At 39.7% G+C, this 21933-nt stretch overlaps 1 protein-coding gene across 6 annotated transcripts in view; it reads right to left on the bottom strand.

Moving 5' to 3' along the window:
• ttc28 (tetratricopeptide repeat domain 28) overlaps window positions 1-21933 on the bottom strand; it is a 109254-nt gene that overhangs the window by 21099 nt on the left and 66222 nt on the right. For 5 of the 6 annotated variants that reach the window (XM_015032472.1, XM_015032473.1, XM_015032474.1 and 2 more), the window contains 9 exons: window positions 19176-19448; window positions 18968-19098; window positions 11489-11710; window positions 9208-9396; window positions 9018-9114; window positions 1413-1609; window positions 582-735; window positions 327-498; window positions 65-233 (listed from right to left, as the gene is read on the bottom strand). In XM_015032472.1, the coding sequence (XP_014887958.1) occupies window positions 65-233; window positions 327-498; window positions 582-735; window positions 1413-1609; window positions 9018-9114; window positions 9208-9396; window positions 11489-11710; window positions 18968-19098; window positions 19176-19448 (1604 nt within the window). Of the gene's footprint in view, window positions 1-64; window positions 234-326; window positions 499-581; window positions 736-1412; window positions 1610-5302; window positions 5642-9017; window positions 9115-9207; window positions 9397-11488; window positions 11711-18967; window positions 19099-19175; window positions 19449-21933 lie in introns of those variants that run through there. The other variant, XM_015032477.1, reaches the window with a different exon arrangement.

Consider the following 21933-nt stretch of genomic DNA (forward strand, 5'->3'; position numbering starts at 1 on the left):
CGACTGCTCCCTGAAAACCAGCAGCTCCACGGTGTGTGAGTGAACAGAGCGTCAGCTGGGTGACCTGTGTGTTGTCCAGAGCCTGAGCCAGAGAGAGCAGGTATCTCTGACACTCCTCTGCTCGGCTGTACTCTCCGAGAGCTTTGTGGGCCAAACCCAGGTTACAGTAGGCTTTAGCTTGTGCTAATTTGTCCTGCAGATCTTTAGCCAGGGCCAGGTCCTGCTCATAATACCTGAGGAATCGACGAAAATGTTTCAAATCAGAAGGTTTTCACCAAGTATGCAAAAAAGAAAAGCTTTCACCTGCGTAGCAACGCTTCGCTCACCTGACAGAATCTTTGTACTGTCCCAGGCAGTAGTGAGCATAGGCCAGGTTGTGGCAGACTTTCCCTTCGCCCTCCAGGTCCTGCAGCCCCGGGGACAGAGCCAGGTACTGCTGGAAGTAGGGCAGAGCCTGAGCGTACTCTCCCCTCCAGCTGTGGAAGTTCCCCAGGTTTGCTGCAGAGCAAAATCAGAAACGTTAGCACACCTGCTCAGGAAGTCATTTAAAAAAATCCATCTTTCTCTTTTGTTTGGCCTGCCTAGGGCTCTCGCTTCTGTCTGAGTGTCTCTGAGTTCCCGTGCGATGGTCAGGTGGTGACGGTAATGCTGGAGAGCACGGTCATGAGCTCCCAGCGCCTGATAAGCCACCGCCAGGTTACCATGAGTGGAGGCCTGCGACTGGCGATCGTTCACCTGCAGCGCCAAGACAGAAGAGTCACTCAAGACAAATGTGATTTTCACTCTTCAACTAACCATTATTTTAGGAATCGACTTTTCAGATGATTAATCGATTAATCGTTTTTTTTTTAATTGGCACATTCTACAAAATGTAATAATTATTCAAGTAATTATTCCATCAATTATTCAAATGATTAATCAATTATTCTGATTTTCTATCAATTATTCGGAGATTAATCGATTAATTGGATACAAAAATTTCACATTCTGCAAATTTTTCAATAAACCATGCCAATTTTTAAATACAATTTAATAAATATATTAAATGATGGCACCAATCAATTACATTTTTAAAAAGGAAAATAAAACATTTTAATGCCTAAAATGCAAAACAAAATAAAAATTATTTCTTTATTTATCAATTTATCAATTCATTAAATAATGAGCTACAACTTTTATTTGAAAAGTTCTTTTTACAAAGAACTTTTGTTCATCTTACATGCAAGTGTTCATATTTTTGGCTTAATTACAGTTCTGAGTATTTAGTTCTTTCAGCAAATTGCCAATTTGAGTCTGTACTCCAGTTAGCAATTAATTGATGATTAAATTAATTGAAGATTACTTGAATAATCGATTGATCACAGTTAATCGTTTCAGCCCAAGTTACCAAAGTGAAGACTGCAGGAATTCACCTCCAGAGAGATCTGCAGTTCCTGCCTGTGGTACCGCACCGCCTGGTCGTAGACGCCCAGCGCATGATGTGCGTTACCCATGTTCCCGTAGGCCCTGCCCTGTGCCGCATAGTCACCCAGCTCCTGCGCCAACGACAGGTGGGCTTTGTGGAGCTTCAGCGCTGTTTCATACTCCCCCTTCATATGATGTATAATGCCTGATTCAGAACGGGAGAGAAAATAACAGCATGACACTCAGCGAAGCAAATAAAGGGAATGAAGCATAATCTCACTCATCTTTAGCTTTAGCCAAAGGTTTTTTTTTTTTTTTAAATCTAAGAGTAAACAAGAAGGAGCCAAATTAATAAACTATTATTCACAATCATTGCATTATCGCTTATGGATTGAGAAAAGCCGTCAGGAACAGGATCCCTCCTTTTAAATGTCAGAACAGAGAGAACCCAGTCGCCAGGAAGAATAATTTTATGTGCAAAAATAAATGAGGCGGATTAGCAGTGCTAGCTAACAACTGACGGAGTCATCCAGGATATGTTGTCCTGGAAATGGAGACGTTAGTATGTATAACAGTTATGAGACTGTAATGAAGCAACAGAAGCCTCATCAAATGTGTAGCAACACTGACTGCTACAGGAGATTCTTCCTTGCATCACCAACTGCAGTGACTCTTTAAAGATACTTGGATGGTAAAAGTCACAACAATGCTTAGTTTCCCTTTGGAATAAATAAAGCATTTTTGAATTTGAGTTGAATTTTAAATCTTTTCTTTGGTAGAGCTTTTGATGACTATGGATTAACTGCTTTGGTTTTGTCTTGCAGGTTCAAAACCATATTAATAACCCACTATAAGATTTAGAAATGTAAATATAAAACATCCCTGTGAAAATCTGGGTTGACATTATTGTCAGACCTGTGAAATATGAGATATTGTTGCAGAGCAGTAAATAATTCATAAGCTTTGGGGCGGAAACCCAACAAATCTAATAATATCTGCCGCTGAGGCTCTTCAGTGCAGACGCACGGATCAGATTCTCTGTCCAGGGACAGGAAACTACTGTGAGTATCCTGACGTTTCCTGTGATGAAGTTTTCCTCCGTCAACAACGCAGATTTTAGAGACAGAGCTAGAAAAGTTTGATCATTCAAGAATAAGGAGCATGGGACACTTGAGACAAAGAGTTTCACCTCAGAAATAATCTACAATCTAAAACAGGAAATAGAAGAATTTTATTTTAATTCCACATTTTTGTATTTACTGTATAATTTTAGTTTTCTTGAGTGTTTTGAATTAGACATAATTTAGGGTTTCAAAGTTTTTTTAAGGCATAGAAATCTTAGGAAATGAAAGTTTATGGAGTCAGAAATAACTCTCTCAGTCATTCTGTTGGGAATTGGCTAATCTAAATGATTTTAGTTATTCTATTAGAACTAAGACTGGAACATTTTTGTAGTTTAGAAAAATAGGTTACGTTCATACAGTTGATAGTTAAAAGACGCGGTCTGAAAATCCTTGACGGTTTTGGAAACCGTCAAACAGAAAGAACTTGCTGCAGAATCGATTTCTCACAGACAGAAAAGCAGAGAACCTGGGTGATGTACAGATTCTGTTGCTCTTGAAAGAGACTGGGACAAATGATGAATGACAGAGGGAAGTGTGATTACGGGGGGCGTCGAGACACCAGATGGACGAGGTCACATGTTGACTCTGGTTTCATGCGTGTCTCTTGGATGTTCTTTTCTTTCTGCCAGTGATGCCGCTAAAAGCCAAAATCAGCAGCTACTTTACTCCAAACACATTAAAGTGACACACCAGCTGTGTTTTGTTTCTATCACAAGTGTGCACACGACTTTGCTGTTATTCCATTAATGTCGAAAAGACACAATTTTTGCAATTGCGGTGTTTCCGTTAAATAAGAAACACAGTTAAGATCATTTGAATAAGTTTGTTCACGAGATAAGTCATTAAAAATCATGTGCCATCATCCGCTAACACTTCCTGTCGCCTACTTTGTTGTTTTTGCCAGTAGTAACGCCCTGTTGTTGATCACATGACTTGTGATGTGAATAAAGCATTTCCCTTGGAATACAGTACTTTCAATACGTCCAAAAAACCAATTGAAGAACAAGAGTTTTCTTTTTCAAAACTAATTAAGCTAATTTATTAACAAAATTCAAATAAATTCCAATCCGCAAATCCGTTTCCATTAAGCAAACTTATTTTCTGATTTTGAAAAAATTCCTATGGTTTTTTTTTTTTTTTTTCAAAATTGGAGTATTTGAATTAAACCAAATTATTAATGAATTTTGAAGAAAAAAATCCAGTTAAAATAATGGTTTGAAAACAACCCCGCTTCCCAAAACGTGACCTTAGATTAGATCCTTTCATAAATACTTTCAGTGCTTTTTGCAAGGTGAGATAAATTCAATATGCTATGAGAGCAACAACTGCTAGTTTAATATAAATATCATCATTATGAAAAGCTATCATTTGTTATAATGGTCATTTATTTAACCTGCTCTAAAATATAAGAAAACACAGAATAGTATACAACCAAGAATAAACTAAACAGAAGTAAAATTAATAATCATGAATAAATATCAGAAGTAAATTAATAATTATAAATCAACGTAGAGAGAAATTGACTAATTAAATCACACATATTTTATTCAAAGTGTCCTTTAATTGGAATTTCACCATACGGTTTGCAGCTGCAAAACATCGCGGTCGGTGAGACGTGAACTCAAAGAGCTTTTGTATGCATGAGGTGCTCACAGACATGACACATGCATGTTTTTGCACACATTATGAAAAGTGAAGCTAAATGAAGCAGGCAGCTGTGAAGATGCAGGAAAACATCCAGTAGCCCGTCATGCTGCCGTCTGCATGGAGCGATTCCACATCAAATACAAACTTCTCTGCTCTTTATCATGATTTTTTTTCCTGTGACAGACGAACACAAGGTGGCAGATAATTAATGGAATTGTGAAACATTTAGCGTAACTGCAGTCACGCAGTGACTAGAGTTCACTTTTGTATCATCAGTGACCAAAAGGCACCATGGAGACCAAGAAGTCCAGCAGAAAGGTCAGGGAGAAAGTTTTGGATACATTTAAAGCAGGGTTTAAAATTAAAGGTGACCTCTTGGGCTTCTTGGACAAGTTAGGATACATTACAGATTACATTACATTTTGCACAGAATCATTCTTAGATACTGAGACTTTAGTTGCTCAGTTTTGTCTACATTTGAGCTCAATTCAGAATGAGCTGCTTCACGGCCTCTGTCACTTTAAATCAAAATTGGCTGCTGCTGGCCACGCCCCCCAAACTCTACATTTACACTCGCATGAGAAAATGGCTGCAAACAGACGCGCAATTATACAACTGAACATCTTCGAAAAGTAGAAGTGGAGCCTCCTGCACAGCCAAACAAGAACTGAACAAGTGGTTTCTGGATGGTAAGCCTGTTGATTTGTGATGTTACATTCTGGAGGTCTTTGTCCTAAAAACATGAACTTATTGAAAAAAACCGTGTGGGTGCTCGTCAAGGAGGACTGAATTCTGCAGGTCAGTGACTCAGTGGGTTTCCTTAGATAGCTCAGATTAATATGCATTAGAACGACCCAGTCCAAAGTAAGAATCTGTGGTGAGATTTGAAACGAGTTGAGTTTAGAAGAACAGGCAAAAATTTTGAAACACACCCCAAACACACAAAATGTGGCGCTGCAATGACAAAATACAAATGGACACATTTTCCAGATAGCTATTTGTAAAAAAAAAAACAAAAACAAAAAAAAAAAACAAATAAACAAAAAAAACTTCTAATGCTGTGTATCATTTTCAGGTTAAATACATAAAACATAAATGCTGAAACATGACGGAATATCAAAATGCACCTGGGGTATGAATGCTTCTGCTAGCCTCAGTATATATTGGAAAAGGGGCTGATGGGAGTTGAGGATGTGGCTGATAATGAAACCTCGCTCGTTGGGGTCTTGAGCTAAGAGGATTACACCGACGCCTGCAGAGTTGGCAGAAAGACTCGGTAATGTTTACACGCCGTCTCGGTAACACCGCAAATGGCGGGGCAATCACAAACCAACGAAGAGCTTCCCCTATGACGACAGCGCAGCGTGTCTGGTGAGCAGACACTCTGGAGGACGGCGGGATCCCCCCTCCTGAGTGGACGGGCCGCAGCGTGAGCAGCCGGGATTAGAGATGTGGAAAATGAGCTGAAATCTGATGAGCAGGCACTCTGCTGAGGGAGATTAGGGAGGACATCAGTGACCTATGACCTCCTTCCTCCACAGAGAGAGGGAAGCGGTTGCTGTGAATTAACCGGGTCTGCTTAAATATAGTCCGAAGAGTCAAAACGCCCGATGAAAAAAACCTGTTACCTTCTTATTTCACTGTACCCTGGTAAAAACGCTTCGCCTCATCCAGACGGTCTGGACCCTCGGACAGTGAGAAGCGATTGCCTCCTGGAGGAGAGGCGACACGGTGAAGCTGAAACTAGGTGTTTTTTTGGCTAAGACATATTTACAGACAAAGGTTTGTTCTTGTCTTAAAGTCAAAATGTATATATTTTTTGTAGTTTCTTTGAGTATGTTTTTCTTTTAGCAAATGGCCTCCAGTTAACGATTAATCGATTACTAAATTAGTTGACGATTATCTGAATTCATCACGATAAACTCAATTCATCGTTTCAGCCCAATATTAAACAAAGATCCTCAGTGCGCAGCTGGGCAATCGGATCTGTTTAGGCTAAAGGGATACAAAAGTCATTCATTCAATTGAACTCCCTCTGATTCTTACTAGATATTAGAGCAGAGGTAAGAACAAGAGAGGTAGAGAATAAAAAACAAGACGGAGACACAGATGGAGGAGAGGAGAGTGGAGGCTTGTCAAGTCAGCAGTCAAAGGACTGTAATCATCCATAAATGATGAGCTGAAACATTGATCTGAACCACAGACTGAGGCTCGTCTGTCAGGAGAGTGTCAGCAACTCCAGCTTAGGCCCGTTAGTCACACATCAAAGCAGCTCCTGTGCTCCGTTTTCTCTCTCTCTCACTTCAGACGGCAAAAAACACGACTCTGTGGCGATGGCGCAACTCTGTTGTCTTTAAACCAAGATGAGAAGGCGAGAGGAAACGGAATGAATCCGGTTCATCTGCTCGATTTCGGGCCTTTTAGTTCAGAGAGTCGGAGGCTCATCCCGCAGCCGGTGAAGTTCAGGTGGATGTTAGGATTCGTCTTCTGTAGACAGAGCTGTCAGTGAGCAATGTGAACACGCTGCCCAACACACAACACTGCAGCCGGCTGCAGAGAATGAAAACACCATTTTACCACGGTAAGAGGTCAAGAACTCACTGATAAACTCAGCTGAATGTTTCCAACCTTTTCAGGTTGAAGAACAAATGCAAAAGCAGGGGTTGTGTTACAAAAGCAGGCACTTTTATTTAGATTATTTAGGGACCTTCTGAAACAGACAGACTGCAGAGATGAGTAATGCTGTGGGCCCTTACACAGAAACGAGGATGTGCTGCACGCAGAGACCACTCCACGTGTTCCCCCCCACAGTTTCCAGCTGAGGAAAGGCAACGCCACCTCCATATTGTGCATATTGGTAAGTTGGTGGGAGACAGAGGGAAGTTGTGTTTTTCCCGCACTGCAATTCAAATGCAAAACTTATTTATGACACCCAACGGGAAATCCTGGATAATTCTGAAGAGCAGAAACAGAAAACAGATAAAACCGCTAATTTCTGAGATAAAAAGTTATTTTTTATTTTATTTTATTTTATTTTGCTAAATATTTTAGTTGAAATCACTAAGAAACCAAGATTTAACTAGCAATTCTGGGATGTTAAAATGGTAAACTCTGTGTCTGAATCCAACCTGTTTACAGAGTGAGTCTGTGCCGTTTCAGAGGATGTGGGAGGAAACTCAAAGCTGATTAACACACCGGGCTTTACTGGCCGTTTGCACACTTTTTCTATTACTGGTTTCAGCTAATAAGATGAAAGGTTGAAAGAAACATATTGTTACTTAATATCATCACATGACCCACGGCAGAATGACAATTGATAAAAGCCAGGGGTGTGCAAAAAAAAGATTCCCTTAAGAATCCAGATTTTAATATACTATGATTCATAATCAATTCAAAATGTCGCAAACTTGATTTTAAAAAATAAAGCAAATACGCTGTCTGTCGACTTCACGGGACGCTCTGACGTCGCCATGCAGACGGTAACACGGGAGAAAGCAACAAAACAAAGACGAAACGACAAAAATTAAAGAGAGAGATTCGACTGGTCCTGTCTTTGTTGATGGCAAACATTTGAACATTTTTTTATTATTATTATTATTTTACCAAATACCAAGAAAACAGAGCTTTACATGAGCTTCACAGTGTGCAACATTCGCAAAACACAGATTAAGAACATTGAGAACTTTCACAAATTCACAAAGCTAAAGCAGCTGAGCTACGTTCGCCATACAGAGCAACCAGAGGAGTGCTCTGTGATTGGTCAGAAGTTTGTCGCCGTGTTTTATGCAGAAAGACGTTCTAACAGCAATGTTGATATTTCGCTAAAGCCAGTCCGCTTCCAGTGTCCGGTTTTTTGTATCTGCAGGCAACATGACTACGGGACGTTTATCTGACGTGGTGCAGAATTATGTATGCTTCTTACAATTCTTTGCTAAATAATTGCAAAGACTATCAAATGGCTAAAAATCTCTGGATGGAAATTTGCAAAGCAATTATCCACAGAGGAGGCTGTGGTCAGAGAAGTGTAGGGTTCTCTCTGTGAAAACAAACATTTAAAATTTAATAAACGTGTCACTTTATCTCCATTTTTTCATTCTACCTTCCAAAGCAGACTGGAGTAATTCATGAGGATCCTTTACACACCAAGAGGTTTAAGCAGAAATCATTATGAATAATTGTTTTGACTTGAAAAAAAAAAAACAGTTTGAATCTAATTGTGGCCCCAAAAACTAGAATCGAATCGTACCGTGAGTTAGTGAACGATTCCCACCACTAATAAAAGCTCTCTCATTTAATAATACTTTCATTGTCAGCAGCTTAATGGGGTCATATTTGAATTGCTGGCCCCTTTCAGGGCCCAAACGTCTGTGCTGGATGGTGAGCTGTCCACTCAGCACTGGAGTTGGGTTCAGAGCCTCTCAGATATCACTGGAGCCGCAGAAACCAAAACCTACTTAATAAAACATGAGCGTTGCTCATCCAGAGAGCCTCCAATGGGGTCGTGTGATAGGCTCTGAAAACAGAAACAGGTGGGGTCATGGAGTCTCGCATTATCTAACGCTCCCATCACCCGATTCACCACAGCAGACCAGGTTGTCGCAGTGTCACAGTGTGAGTGCTACGGCCAACTCTGATGCAGAAACGTATCAACACCGCTTCATTGGGATTGCTAACGACGCTGTTCAATGCAAACCAGATTGTCCAAAGTGGTTCAACAGCTTAATGAGACTTTAAAGGTTCCTGTGTAGATATGCTGACAGAGCTTTCTGCCACCGAGAGAAAAACCAGCGATCACAAACAAAACCCAAAGCACAGCCTGAACAACGGTGGGAGTGGAGTTACCCAGGTTGGAGGAAGCCCGGCCCTGAGCCGCCCTGTCTTGCAGCTCCTGAGCAATCTCTAACTGGCTTTGGTGGTACTGACGGGCCCTCTCCAGGTCCTGGAAAAAGGTCACAATAAAAATGACATTCATCAAGTTGTAGTTCAGGAATGACGATCTGCGGTGAGCATCTTGAAAAGGTTTTCTGCCCACCTGCATGCATCGAGCAGCGTGACCCAGACCGGCGTACGCCCTCATCTCAATCGATCTGTCCGACAGTTCCCGTGCCAACTCCAGCACCTTGGTATGGTAAGATATGGCCTTGTCAAAGTCCCGCTGCGAGTGGTAGGCGCTGCCGAGGTTGCTGTACGCCCGGGCCTCCTCTCTCCGGTTCTCCAAAGACTGCCAAAGACATCAACACTGTATTGATAAAGTCCTGCTATTCATGACAAGACATACTGTACATTGCTGCTAAAAATGAAAAAAGTTGAAATATTTGCTGTTAGCAAAGGTCGTCTGGTGACATGGAAAATAAAACCAACAACTATTAGCCAGGACTTATTTAATTTGTGGCCATGAATTGCTATAATTAAGTTGTCCCCACAAAATAAATAAGTTGTTTCCATGAGACATTAAGTCGTGGCCATGAATAACACATCTCCTTACCATGAGTCACAACTTAAAATCTCGTGGAGACTAATTAAGTCGGGCTCACAACTTAATAATCGGTGACCACAAATTAATAACTTATGCCCAGGAGTAAATAAGACATGTTATAGTAAAGTTGGTCCCACAAAATAAATAAGTCATTGACAGAAGTTATCTAAGTCGTGGTCACAATTTTATTTTTCTTCCATGTCACCAAAAATCACCATAGCTGACAGACTTCAAGAAAATATTTAGTTTGTAAGACTCTAATATAAAAATGCACGTTTGTCCACATGCCAACTAAAGATAACCTAAAGAGATGATTTTTTTAAAGAATTTGCATCCTCATAAAAGTCCAGCTCAGCAATTCACTAGCTGCACATTCCACACATTCCTGTCCTTCTAAACTGGCACTTAGTATAGCACAGCATAGCATAGTATAGTACAACATAGTACAGTATAGCAGGGTATAGTATAGCATAGCATAGTATAGTACGGTATAGTATAGTGTGGTATAGCGCAGAACAGCATAGCATAGTATAGTGTAGCATAGTGCTGAACAGCGTAGTATATTATGGTGTGGTATAGCACACTGCAGCACAGCACAGTGCAGTATAGTGTAACAGAATAGTATGGTGTAGCATAGCATTGTGTAGCACAGCGCAGCACAGTATAGCACAGTACAGTATAATGTAGAATGGTTTAGTGTATGGTTTAGCATAGTGCGGTGTGGCATAGTACAGTATAGTATAGTGTAGTGTTGTACAGTATAGTATGGCATAGCATAGTATAGTGTAGCAAGGTGTAGTATTGTATAGTATTTGTGTCCCGTTTTGAATGATAATTTCTCTGCCACAATAATACATTGTAAAAAAGTGGACTAGTTTTCATTTTCATTGTTTATCCTAAGTACAAAAATGTTCACTGATAGAGTCAAAGGCAAATATTCTTCTTATGGATTAAACATTTACTTTGGAATTAAAGACAAATGAAGGGCGAAGCAAGAAATGACCACTATACAGAAAGGAACTGTTTGATTTGACTATAATGCTGAACGATGTCTCCAAAGTCTCAAATGGGATTTAACTGACAAATAAAATAAAACAGGCTTTTCTTACTTAATATTATTTTCTTAAAGCTCCCTCTGTAAAATAGTTCACAAAGACGACAGTCTGAATTTGATTTAAAAAAAAAAAAAGTAGCAGATTTATTTGGAGGAATTTAGTGGAAATATCAACACCAGCAGACTACTGATGCCAAATGGGGTCAAAATAACCTTTTTCCTTCAGTCTTCATCGCTGTGAGGTTACAAGCTGGGAAATAACAAAAGGGAAAAGTCCAAAAGGCTGTTATGAGACCATTAAATTGATTTTCACATGGATTTAATGGATTTTATTGGGATTTTATCTGATAGAACAACACTCTGGTGCAATTTTGTTAGGTAAAAGGAAAGAGATACAGGGCTTAAAAAACTATATTCACATATAAAAATATGTTTATATATATAAAGAAGAAAAGAAGGGGGAGTAAATTTCCACCAAAAAGCTCAGAAATTAGCTAAAATTGAGATTAATCTAATAAATTTCCATGCTTTTCTAGAAAATTTCTGAGATTGATCTCATAATTTCTGCGTTTCCTTTCCAGCAAATTTCTAGCAAAGAGTTTTTTGGTGAAAATATCTACAATGTCCCTAACATGCCATCAGATAGTTCACCATCATGTGCTACTTTTTGTTGTCCTGTCACAAAATCACCTCAAAAACATTAACAGAACCACATAATACAGCATAATGTGGGAAAAAAACCTGAAAGGTGGGTGAATACTTCTCACATCACGTCTCTCGTACCTTTGCGATATTGAGGTGTTGCTCGTGACACTGGACGGCGTTGGTGAAGTCTCCCAGTGCGGTGTAAACGGCACCCATGTCGCCCAGCTGGCGTGCCTCAGACAGCTGGCAGCCAGTCTGGCGGGCCAGCAGGACACACTGTTTGTGGCTGGCCAGAGCGTTGGGGTAGTCCCCTATGGCGGTGTACACATGGCCCAGGCTGCTAAGGGCCCCCGACGCTGCCTGCAATCACACAGTACGCACAATCACAACTCACACAAGCAAATACAAGGACATGCTGGTCATAGTGGGGAGAGGAAAATGATCCTTGACCTTCCAATTTGGCAAGACAAAGTAATACCTGGTAGAAAATAAGGATAGTTACCCAAAGGATTTCAGTCTTAAATGTCTTAATGTCTTTTGACATTTTGTGAAATTCATCCATTTATCTGTCGTGAAAAGTCGTCCAGGTCCTGATGGACCATGGTCCTGACCATCACACCACCGCCTCCACGTTTGACTATGGTGTTCAGTAACCAAAGGATGTTTTCACACTTGATAGTCCAGCAAACTCATCAACACATTTGCTCCTTTTTCAGCTGCTGCGGTTCTCTTTCACACTGCACCGTTAATCAAACCTGTTCCTCACCTCACCTGTGGTGGCGCTGCACCAAGAACCACTGAATGAAACAACAAGAAAACCTCTGAAGATGTTATGACTGCATCCTTAAACTCCAGGGACTCATGAAGATGTTCTTTGGCCAACGTGATACAGACATTTGTGTCCGTTTTACATTAAGATCCATGCAGTTTTTCATGAACGTTATCGTTGCCCTGTCTCTTTATTGATGTTGAATCATGAACAAGAACCTCAGTTCTGAGGATTGCTGTGTTTTTGATTTATTTTTAGTTTGTTTTCTGACCAGCTACTGATGGTCTCTTTACGTCATTTTGGTAGGCTGACCACTCCTGGTAAAGTTCTCCATGTTCTCATGTGTTTTATTTTTGTCTCATTTACTAATGACTCTCACTGTGGTTCGCTGCAGTCCCAAATCCTTAGAAATTTATGCGTAGATTTTTACATACTTATATATGCCACAGTGTTGTTTCTCGTTTGGTTTTTATCAATTATTAGTAAGAAATAAAATAATGGACTAAAAACTGCATTTTGTATTTGCTCTCACAAAAATCTGTTTGATGGTTTGAAAGATTTAAGTATAAAAAACCCCAGCAAAAACAACAGATGAGGAAAAACCTGTTTTAACACTTTGCAGTTACATAATAAAACAATGACATAACGTGTTGGCCGGTCAGTATGACACAACACTTCCACTGCCCTGCAGAAACAGTCCTGTTTTCCTGGCAGCAGCCACAATGACTTTAATTTGTCGAGTTCCAACGTAACACAGATCCCCGAACACACAGGCTGATGAAATTATCCACAAACTCTGTCCTGAAGTGAAGACCAGTCCTGTAAGAACACATGCAATCACAGTCACTGCAATCATGCTGCTTGGTTTTGGAGTACAAGCAGGAGTCACTCTGAATCAGGCCTAACAGTAACAACAACAACACACCACTTTGAATTTCTATCACTCACCAGAGGATGGGAGCGTTGCACCACTCCCATCCCAGCCTGGAGCGCCTCTCACTGGGCACTCCAGGTCAAAACCTGCCCCCCTCCCGCAACACCCAGGAGGTTTGGCAGGTATCACTTGGTTATTATTTTTATGCAAAAAACAAAACAAAAAATCCCCAAAAAACCAAACTTAAATAAACTCAGTTGTCAATATTTTATATTGAAGAAAATAAAATGTGTGAAATGACACACATTAGATCCAGCTTCAGTGACCTCTGAGAAGAAAAAAAACTGTAATCCTTCATTTAACCAGCCACTTACCAGACAATACACAATCACATTACATTAAATCGGGGCCTTAATGAGCGCTAAAAAGTGTCACTGAAACAGCCGGTCTGACCTTTTAGTGGAATTTAGCCCGTCTAATTAACACGAGGACGCCCTGCTCTTTTCATCTCAGCCCGATGTGTATTCATGAGTCTGTCTGCGACGACAGAAAAGCCCAATTCCCAGCACGGTGATGAGTGCAAACACATAAAATCCAGCTGACATATCTCCGGCCGAGGAAAAGGGAAATTTAATAAATGACGAGCAAGCCTGTGTGTGTACAGTCAACTAACCTGACAAGAGTTTGATTTCCCTCAAGGAGGAATATTTTTTTTCTTCCCTGCACCAGAAAACACACACACACACACACACACACACACACACACACACACACACACACACACACACAAAACAAAAATAAAACAAATCCAATCATGTCGTGTCTGGGACTCTCAGGTTCTGCGCTCAATGTCTGGATTGTTTATTTCAACTTGAGAAGGAGAAACTGAGAGAGGAGAAATAAAAAAAAACATAAACAAAACATCCATCCTCTCACAGCTTTATATCCGTTTCTTTTGTCGCTGTGAATAAATCTAATCAGGAGAGGTAAAAAAATAAAAAAAATAAAAAAAATAAAAATAAGGGAGGAAACCAGATCGGGAAAGGCAAAATCTAACACACTTTTTTCAAAAAAGGAAATGAGCAGAGATGGAGGAATATTGGTGCTGGCACTCCGTTGCCCTGAGCTCGATAAATGAACCGGAGCGGATTCGGGAGCTTCGGAACAGTTGAAGCTCGATCGCGTGGAAAAGAACAAGGTTTTACCCTCGGCGAGGCGTTCTGAAAAGAAAAAAAAAACTATAGTTGATGTAAAACTGGCTTAACTTGCTTCATGTTAGCCTCTGCGGTTAGGTGATGAAATCTGCCTGCCCAAATAAAGCGGGAGAAATCTGAGGCAAGACCCGAGTTTCCTCTGCCAGGTTTTCTGTGTGGGAGATCCAGAATTCTAAACATTTAAACTCCCATCGTTTTCATACTGCTTCTTAATCTTATTTTTTATTTAAAGAAGCTAACTGGACACTTTTGAAGCACTTAGCAAATCAGCACTGATCACTGTTTCATTTATTTGATCTGATTAGATCAATCTTAAAGTCTGCATATGCAAAGAAAACAAAACAGATCTCACAAGCTGCTGCATCTGCAAATAGCAGCTTTCAATCATGTCTTTTAGTTCACTGTAAGCAGAGGAGGATATGTGCGCCGCTAGAGAGAATTTTTTCTGATTGCTTTTGTCCTGTTACTCTTAAGAAAACCAGTTTTGACTGACTAATACTTATAATTATTACAGTGGCCTGCCAGAACACTGCAAAAACACAAAATTATTTTTGGTCTAGTTTCTATAGTGCAAATATCTTAGTACGGTTGAAATAAGACAAAACTAACTCAAGTAACTTTTCAGTAAGGTATAGGAGTTTATTTTAAGTAAATAATCCCTTAATATTGATGAAAAAGTTCCACTGTAGATTATTTCACCCGTAAATATGAGGAAAGTTTCCCTTTTAGAAGTAGAGATGAACCTGTGGAACATGGACTCCAAATTATTTGCAAGAATTTTGCCTATTTATTTTTGTAGAGCATATTGTAAACTTCCTGAAACATAGGCCTAAGTCTTTTCTATTTTTTGTCAAAAGTTATTTTGTTTGTGCAAAAAGAGGAAAGAAAATAAATAAATAAATCTCTTTTTTTGAAAAAAAAAAAAGTATTTAGGTGCGTGGGGAGAAGAGGGGGGGAAGGAATCACTTTTGTCAAAAAATAAGCCATTGTTTCAGGAAGGAGTCAATATATAAAATATATTAAATAAAACTCATATTGGGAAGCTGAAATCCTGGGTGCTGCTGCATTTATGTCCCAAAACAACATTTCACCATGTGTGAACATGACGTCAAACAAAAGCTTTCCAACAGCCTCCCACTCAATGGGTTTTGCTTGACAAAGGTAAATGTTTGCTTAATTACTTCCAACTGCTCAAATTTTTTTTTTTATTATTGTTTTTTGTTGTCAAATGAGTGACTCGGTTAAAACGACAGCAGCAGATGTGCTGGACTCAGTTGTCTAGCTGAGGCCGTTTCCCCCGTTTTCCCGTCCGCCCCTGCAGGTTAAACATCAGTTCTCAGCAAGCTGCGTCTTTGTTTGGATGGAGGCACTCTGCCGCACAGTGAGCCGGGCAGGCGCGGCAGGAGGATGTAGATTTCTGTGGACGACCACGTGCCAGCCAGCCGCCTCAGGCTGAGCACCTGTGGATGGGGAGGCTCAGTGACCTGCCGTCGGAGAAAAGAGCGCCGAGACGGAACAAAAAGTTTGTCGTTTCAGAACGGCTTCCAGCTCAGTCTGTGCCAATATGAGATACAAGAATTTGACATAAAAAAGTTCACGGAAGCTTCAACTTGACATTAAAAAAAAAAAAACACAAAACGGCACAAATACATGACTCTACATGCCACGTGCTTTCATTCAGATGAATTGACTCCAGCGTTCATTGTTTTTTCTAGCAGGTGTTCCATTATGCTCCAAATCTGAGATAAAGCCTCGTGTTTTATCTTGGTCGGATCCAGTGGAGCCTCTGAAAATGTAAAAAGGTGATGGAGCTGCTGATTGGGTTTATTGACTTATAATTAGGGCTTGTATCATGTCATGATAGAAGTGTTGCCAAACAGATGACGTGACTTTTCCTGTTTTATCCACAGTTTTCACTCTGGTATTATTTTTTAAAGCAGTTATGAGGCACAGAGGCCAAACCTGTTACTCAACAGGTTGTTGCTAGGTAACCAACGCAATTTAGTTAGTCGATACCTTGCTCTGATGGCTGTGAGAGGTTGAGCAGCTAAAGCTGTTCCTACAACCCCCAGAATGCTGTGTGGCTCAAGACCAGAGTTCAGTCAAATTATTTTATCTGACGTGTTTTCTATTGATCTTAATCACGTCTATCACGACATGTTAGTGATTTACTGTACAGCTCCAGTTACAATAAATCAACCTGTCCAGATGAATCTGATTTTGTGTTGATATTCATCAGAAATATTGAGTGTAGATTTAGATTCCTGTGTGGAAACAGAAAAACTAAAGTGTGTGAAGTTAGTAGTTATGAATAACATTTGCTATCAGATTTTCATATCTTATGATTGCAGTACAAACATGGCCAGCAATGCTCTGAAAGGTTTCTGGAAAACATTAAAACTGTTGGCAAAATGGAGGATATAAATGAATTTTAAAATTAAATGAAATAGAAAATAAAACCATTGACTTTGTTTTGTAGAGTGCTGTAAGCATTTGTCGTTTCCCAGATTTAATCTGTTTTTGCTTTTTTTGCGTCACACTTTAATGTTTCAGATCATTGAACAAATTTGCAGAAAAGCAGTTTGGATGCACTTCAACATTTTGACCAGCTATTTCTGTGATTCTTCTGTGTGCGTGTCATTTAGCGTGTGTGTGTGTGTGTGTGTGTGTGTGTGTGTGTGTGTGTGTGTGTGTGTGTGTGTGTGTGTGTGTGTGTATACCAGGTTTTTATATCCTTATGGGAACCTATTTCTGTCTACAATGTGGGGTTATGGGGACCATTGCTCCTTGTGGGGACATTTACTTGGTCCCCATGAGGGAAATTGTGTTTTTGGGTTAGTGGTTAGGTCTGTGATGGGCTAGGATTAGGGTAGGAGTTAGCCTGTAGAAATTAATGTAAGTCAATGCGAAGTCCCCACAAGTGATGAAAACACGACTGTGTGTGTGTCCGCGCGTGTGTGTGTTAATGTTTGAAAGTGAATTTTAACAGAAGCTGGTGATTTTACGTATATTTTCTGTTGAAATACTAAGCTACCATTACAATGATACTTTCTTGTTCACATGGTGAATGTCTAAATTCAGAATGTGAATTATTATTGGTCACACTCAACATCAGTGCAATATTAATTCTTCTGTTATCCATTCATCACACTGACATTTTGCTCTTCTGACACATTCATGTGATGAAATTATTGTAAACTATTCAGAGTTCTCCATGAATTCAGACTTTTCTCTTTGAGGTTTGGTATAAAATTATAAAATCTAATTGAATTCTGCTACTTTCCAGCTTCACAGTGATTATAACATATCCATAACGCAGCTACAGGAAAGTGTTTTTCATGGACCTTGTTTCTCCACTCCTGTTTCCTACTTTAAGAACACATGCAGAAAATGTTTTCCTCTGTGAAGGCAGGAAAACAACAGAGGAGAAAATCTGATGGACGTTCTCAACAGACTCCACAGAAAATGGATTTTTCCCCCCTTCTGCCTTTAGACCAGCCAGGATAGAGAGACAGCAAGGAGGATGGAGGTATAAGAAGTGATAAATAATAAATCAGTCTCACCCTGGATCATAAAAATCCAGCTGTTGGGAGATGAGGGTTAGTGAAATCCCAGTTTTTTGTTTTAAATTATTTGTTTTTGTCTATAGAAAAACTAAAATAACCTTTTTGTTTTCCTGAGGTCACTTTTTTGTGTGCATATCCAACAAAAAATGACTAAATTACAAAAAGTTCTATTCTTTAGAGTCTTCTACAATCTGTTAGGATCTTTTAAGTAGTGCAGAACTGTGAAGCTGAAGAAAATGTAATTTTTCAAGCGTGGCATGAATTTGTTTTTAACCCTTTAAAAGAAGATTCGCTACATCCAACTGCATTGAGAAGTGACTTATTTAGAACATAATGTCCACTCCATGTGAATAAGACATCCAGTTTGTTCATGAAGGCCTTATAGGATTGCTGGACAGTTTTAAGCTACATTCACACAGAAGGTCCAAATCATATTTTTTTGTCAAAATGTGACCCATTTCACCCCAATTCAGATCTTTTCTACCCTCAAAAATCTGATTTGTTCCACTTGATACTAAATTGGACATGTATCCGACCGTTTTCAAAGTCTTTGCAGTCTGAGTGGTCCTGCTGCATTTTATCCAACTTTTACCTCATTGAAGACAGACATGCGTTATACTTCTACATCAGAAAAATTCAGATGTGGTAAATCAGAATGAAAACAACGGCTGAAGCAGGACGCTTGACTTATTATTTTCCTCTGTCTTTGTTATGATCTCATGATAGTACTGTCTGCTCCTGTTGCTCAATAACTTTAAAATCGATCCACAGACTGTGGCGTCCATTATTATCTGTAAACACTGCGCTGCTGTTTGACATCAAAGTTCTTCTGTACCTGCTGGTTGCTTTGGGATCGTAAACCGATATTCCGCTTGTGATCCCATTTAACTAGTAGTCTGAACGACCATGCAAATAAAATAAAATAAAATAAAAATGGACCTAAACATAGCCATAAAGACTTAAGTTCATCTATGCACAGCATCATGAAGACCCAAGGGTCAGCAGAAAGGTCAGGGAGGAAGTTGTGGGGAAGGTGAAAGCAGAGTTAGCTTATAAATCAAGACCCAATAGGTTTAATGATCACAAAAGAAAAAGAGTTCAGTATAGCAGCAAACCAACAAGAACACGTCCACCTGAACTGAACGGTGGACTGAAAGCAGCAGCCGGTGTTATCTGAGTGCAGTGCAGACATACTTCTCTGTCCTTGAGCTTCATGGCCAGCACCAGCTGGTTCCTGTGGTGGGCCAGCGCTTCTCTGTAGCTGCTTTTAGAGAACAACGCCGAGCCGAGGTTCCCGTGAGCCCGGCATTCACCCGACTGGTCTCCTGCAAAGTTCAACGTACTCCTTGTAAGTCACTTTTCACATGTTTTACACATTATCGTCCTTTTCGTTGCTCCATACCTAGAGTCTTGGTCACCTCCAGGTCCTGCTGCATGTGAGCCATGCTTCTCTCCACGTCTCCGAGGTTCCAGTACGCCGAGCTGAGAGCGGAGAAGACGGAGCCGCGCAGCTTCAGCGAGCACGTGCCGATCTTCAGCCCCGCCTCCAGCACCACCACCGAGGCGCCGTGGTAACCGTGCGTCAGCAGCTCCTGGCCGATGACGGACACCACCACGAACGGGCTCTTGTCCAGCTTCATCCTCTGAAGCTGCTGGTAGGTGGGCTCAAGCGTGTCTGCAAATAAAATGATGTCATTTAGAGAGAGATAAGCATCCGAGAACCGATGGAGATTCACTTCGTACAAATGAGGCAACATGAGTTGTGACTGTGACCCTTCACTTGTGTTCAATACGTTTCACTCCACTGATGAAGGAAAGGCCTTCAGTATGATAATAGATGTCGCTAAGGTATGACGGGCCATTGTAGATAAAAACAAAACAAAACAGAAATAAATAAATTCAAATTTTATAGAAAAAGCTATGAAATTTTAGAGTTTCAAAGGTGAACATTTTTTCAATATTTTAATTTCAGAAATTCTGAGATTTGACTTATTAAACCCAGAAATTTCCTTAACAGAAAATGTGTGAGCTTATTCTCAAAAATTTGTTTTTTTTTTACGTTTTTACGCTAATGTTTAATTTTTTAAAGTCAAACTAGTGTTTTTTTCTAGAAGATTTTTTTTAGGATTAAACTTAAAACTCTTTTTTTTCTACCAAATTTTCAACTTTTCCAAACCAAGAATGTCCTAGATTTTTCAAGCAAATTTTTTGACTTTTCAAATTCAGAAATGTCCTTCTCTTTATAGAACATTTCTTAATTCTTTGGCACAAATTTACTCCTCCTCTCTTTCTTTCCTGTCTACAGTGTCCTTCATATGCCATCGTACTGAAGTGATATATACCCTACAAATAATATTTCTGAGAATTGCTAATTCATGTCAAAAGGCCATTTGAAATGAACGATCTCATTCTGCTACCATAGAACTCAGTCGGTTTTTGAACTGATTCATAATTTTTCAGCGGTTTTACTTTTTAATAGAAATGATTTACTATCAATACCCACTTGCCTTTTTTCTCTTCTCTGAAATATGTGTGAAAAATTGAAGAGAATTCTCTTCCAGTCATGAAAGTTTTATCTAAACATTGTTTGCGTCGACATTTCACTCCTTGCAGATTAAAAAATTCTTTGAAATCGTCTATTTTGGCCTTGAACACGCAGCATGGTACTGGAACTCACAACTTTAATGGAGACAAAAAGAAACACACAGAACCAAGAGGAACCTCCAACCCAATCTGGATCGGCCGGGCTTTAGCACCCGCCTTCTGGATTTTATTTAAAAGTTCCAGAAAACTTAGTTTTTGTTGACACACCTGTGTGTGAAGGACAAAATCTTATTTAGCAATCTTACTTTTTGTACTGCTCAAAATTAGCTTTTCGTTTTTCCAAAACCTAAAATTGTGGATAAATTAAATCTATTATCTATTATCTATTATCCCTCTCCTCCACAAAATAACAAAATGGTTCTAATAAAAAGCTTGATGGTTTTGATTTGATCTGCGAGAAACTGTTTGTTTACATGTAAACATTTCGGTTGGGAACGTCACAAACAAAATTCCTTAAGAGTGTCGTAGATTAGAGAAGAAATACCCGTCGACGATTACAAACTTACTTTAAGTTTGATAGGATTTTTATTCAATTTCAGACGTGATAAAACATTTTGATTAAAACGTCTTTAATCAAGATGTTTTATCACTGCAGTGCATTAAATTTGTTGTGGTTACACATTTCACTAAGGTTTGGAGTGAGCTTTTATTCTTGTACCTGGACTTCCTTTATCTCTCCAAAACCACAAAGAATCTGTAACTACAACCTCTACAGGTTTGACTAATCTGTACGTTGAGGTCAGACAACATATAGTCACGAATATTAATTCTGTCTGAAAAAATATACCAATTGCCAAAAAAAAGAACAACAATAAAAACAAAAACAAATTCCATCATGGTACAAAGGGATCCAAGGAATCAAAGAGTCAATCAAACAAAGGTCCAGAAGTCTAACATGGGGAATCCAGTGTCGCTCATCAGTAAAGAAAAAGATCCTCCATTTTGGTAAGCTGCAGTAAATGCTTATGAACATGTGAAGTCTCATCTGTTCTTGCATCATTAATCAAGACATTTTGTCATAAAAACAAGCAAATGAAAGAGTCTTTGGATGGTGATGGGAGTGTGGTGTAATATCCAGCAGCAGCTATGACAACATGACTTGAAACTGAATCCTGGAGCGGAGCGGCTACCGCAGATGTGATACATGACAGGGAGGTAGTTCTGCCACCCAGCAGCAGCCGTCCTCAGAACTTCATCCTCTGTAATCTTCAAAGCAAGCGATCCTCCATGTGTTACTGGGATCACAACACTGGGGTAAGCAGCAGGCGGTCCAACAGGTGGGGCCACAGTGAAGGCCAGTGGAGGAAGAGGAGGGAGGCAGAGACCGACAGCGGTGAAGAGGAGGATCCTTCTCAAGATTCATGTCTTTTTTTTTAAAGAGTTCTATAAAAATTAGAGATGTCTTACATGTTGACACCCCTTCTCCCAAGGCAACCTCTTTATTTAGTTTATGCTTAGCAAAAATTGGCATCAACAACGACAGTTTGACGTAACAGTCAGCATCCTGACAGGAGTTTGAGGATCAAATGATAGACGTCCAATGTTTCGCTTCTTCA

Source organism: Poecilia latipinna, unplaced genomic scaffold (assembly GCF_001443285.1).
Source record: "Poecilia latipinna isolate Pla-1442-1.1 unplaced genomic scaffold, P_latipinna-1.0 Scaffold242, whole genome shotgun sequence".
NCBI lineage: Eukaryota > Metazoa > Chordata > Actinopteri > Cyprinodontiformes > Poeciliidae > Poecilia > Poecilia latipinna.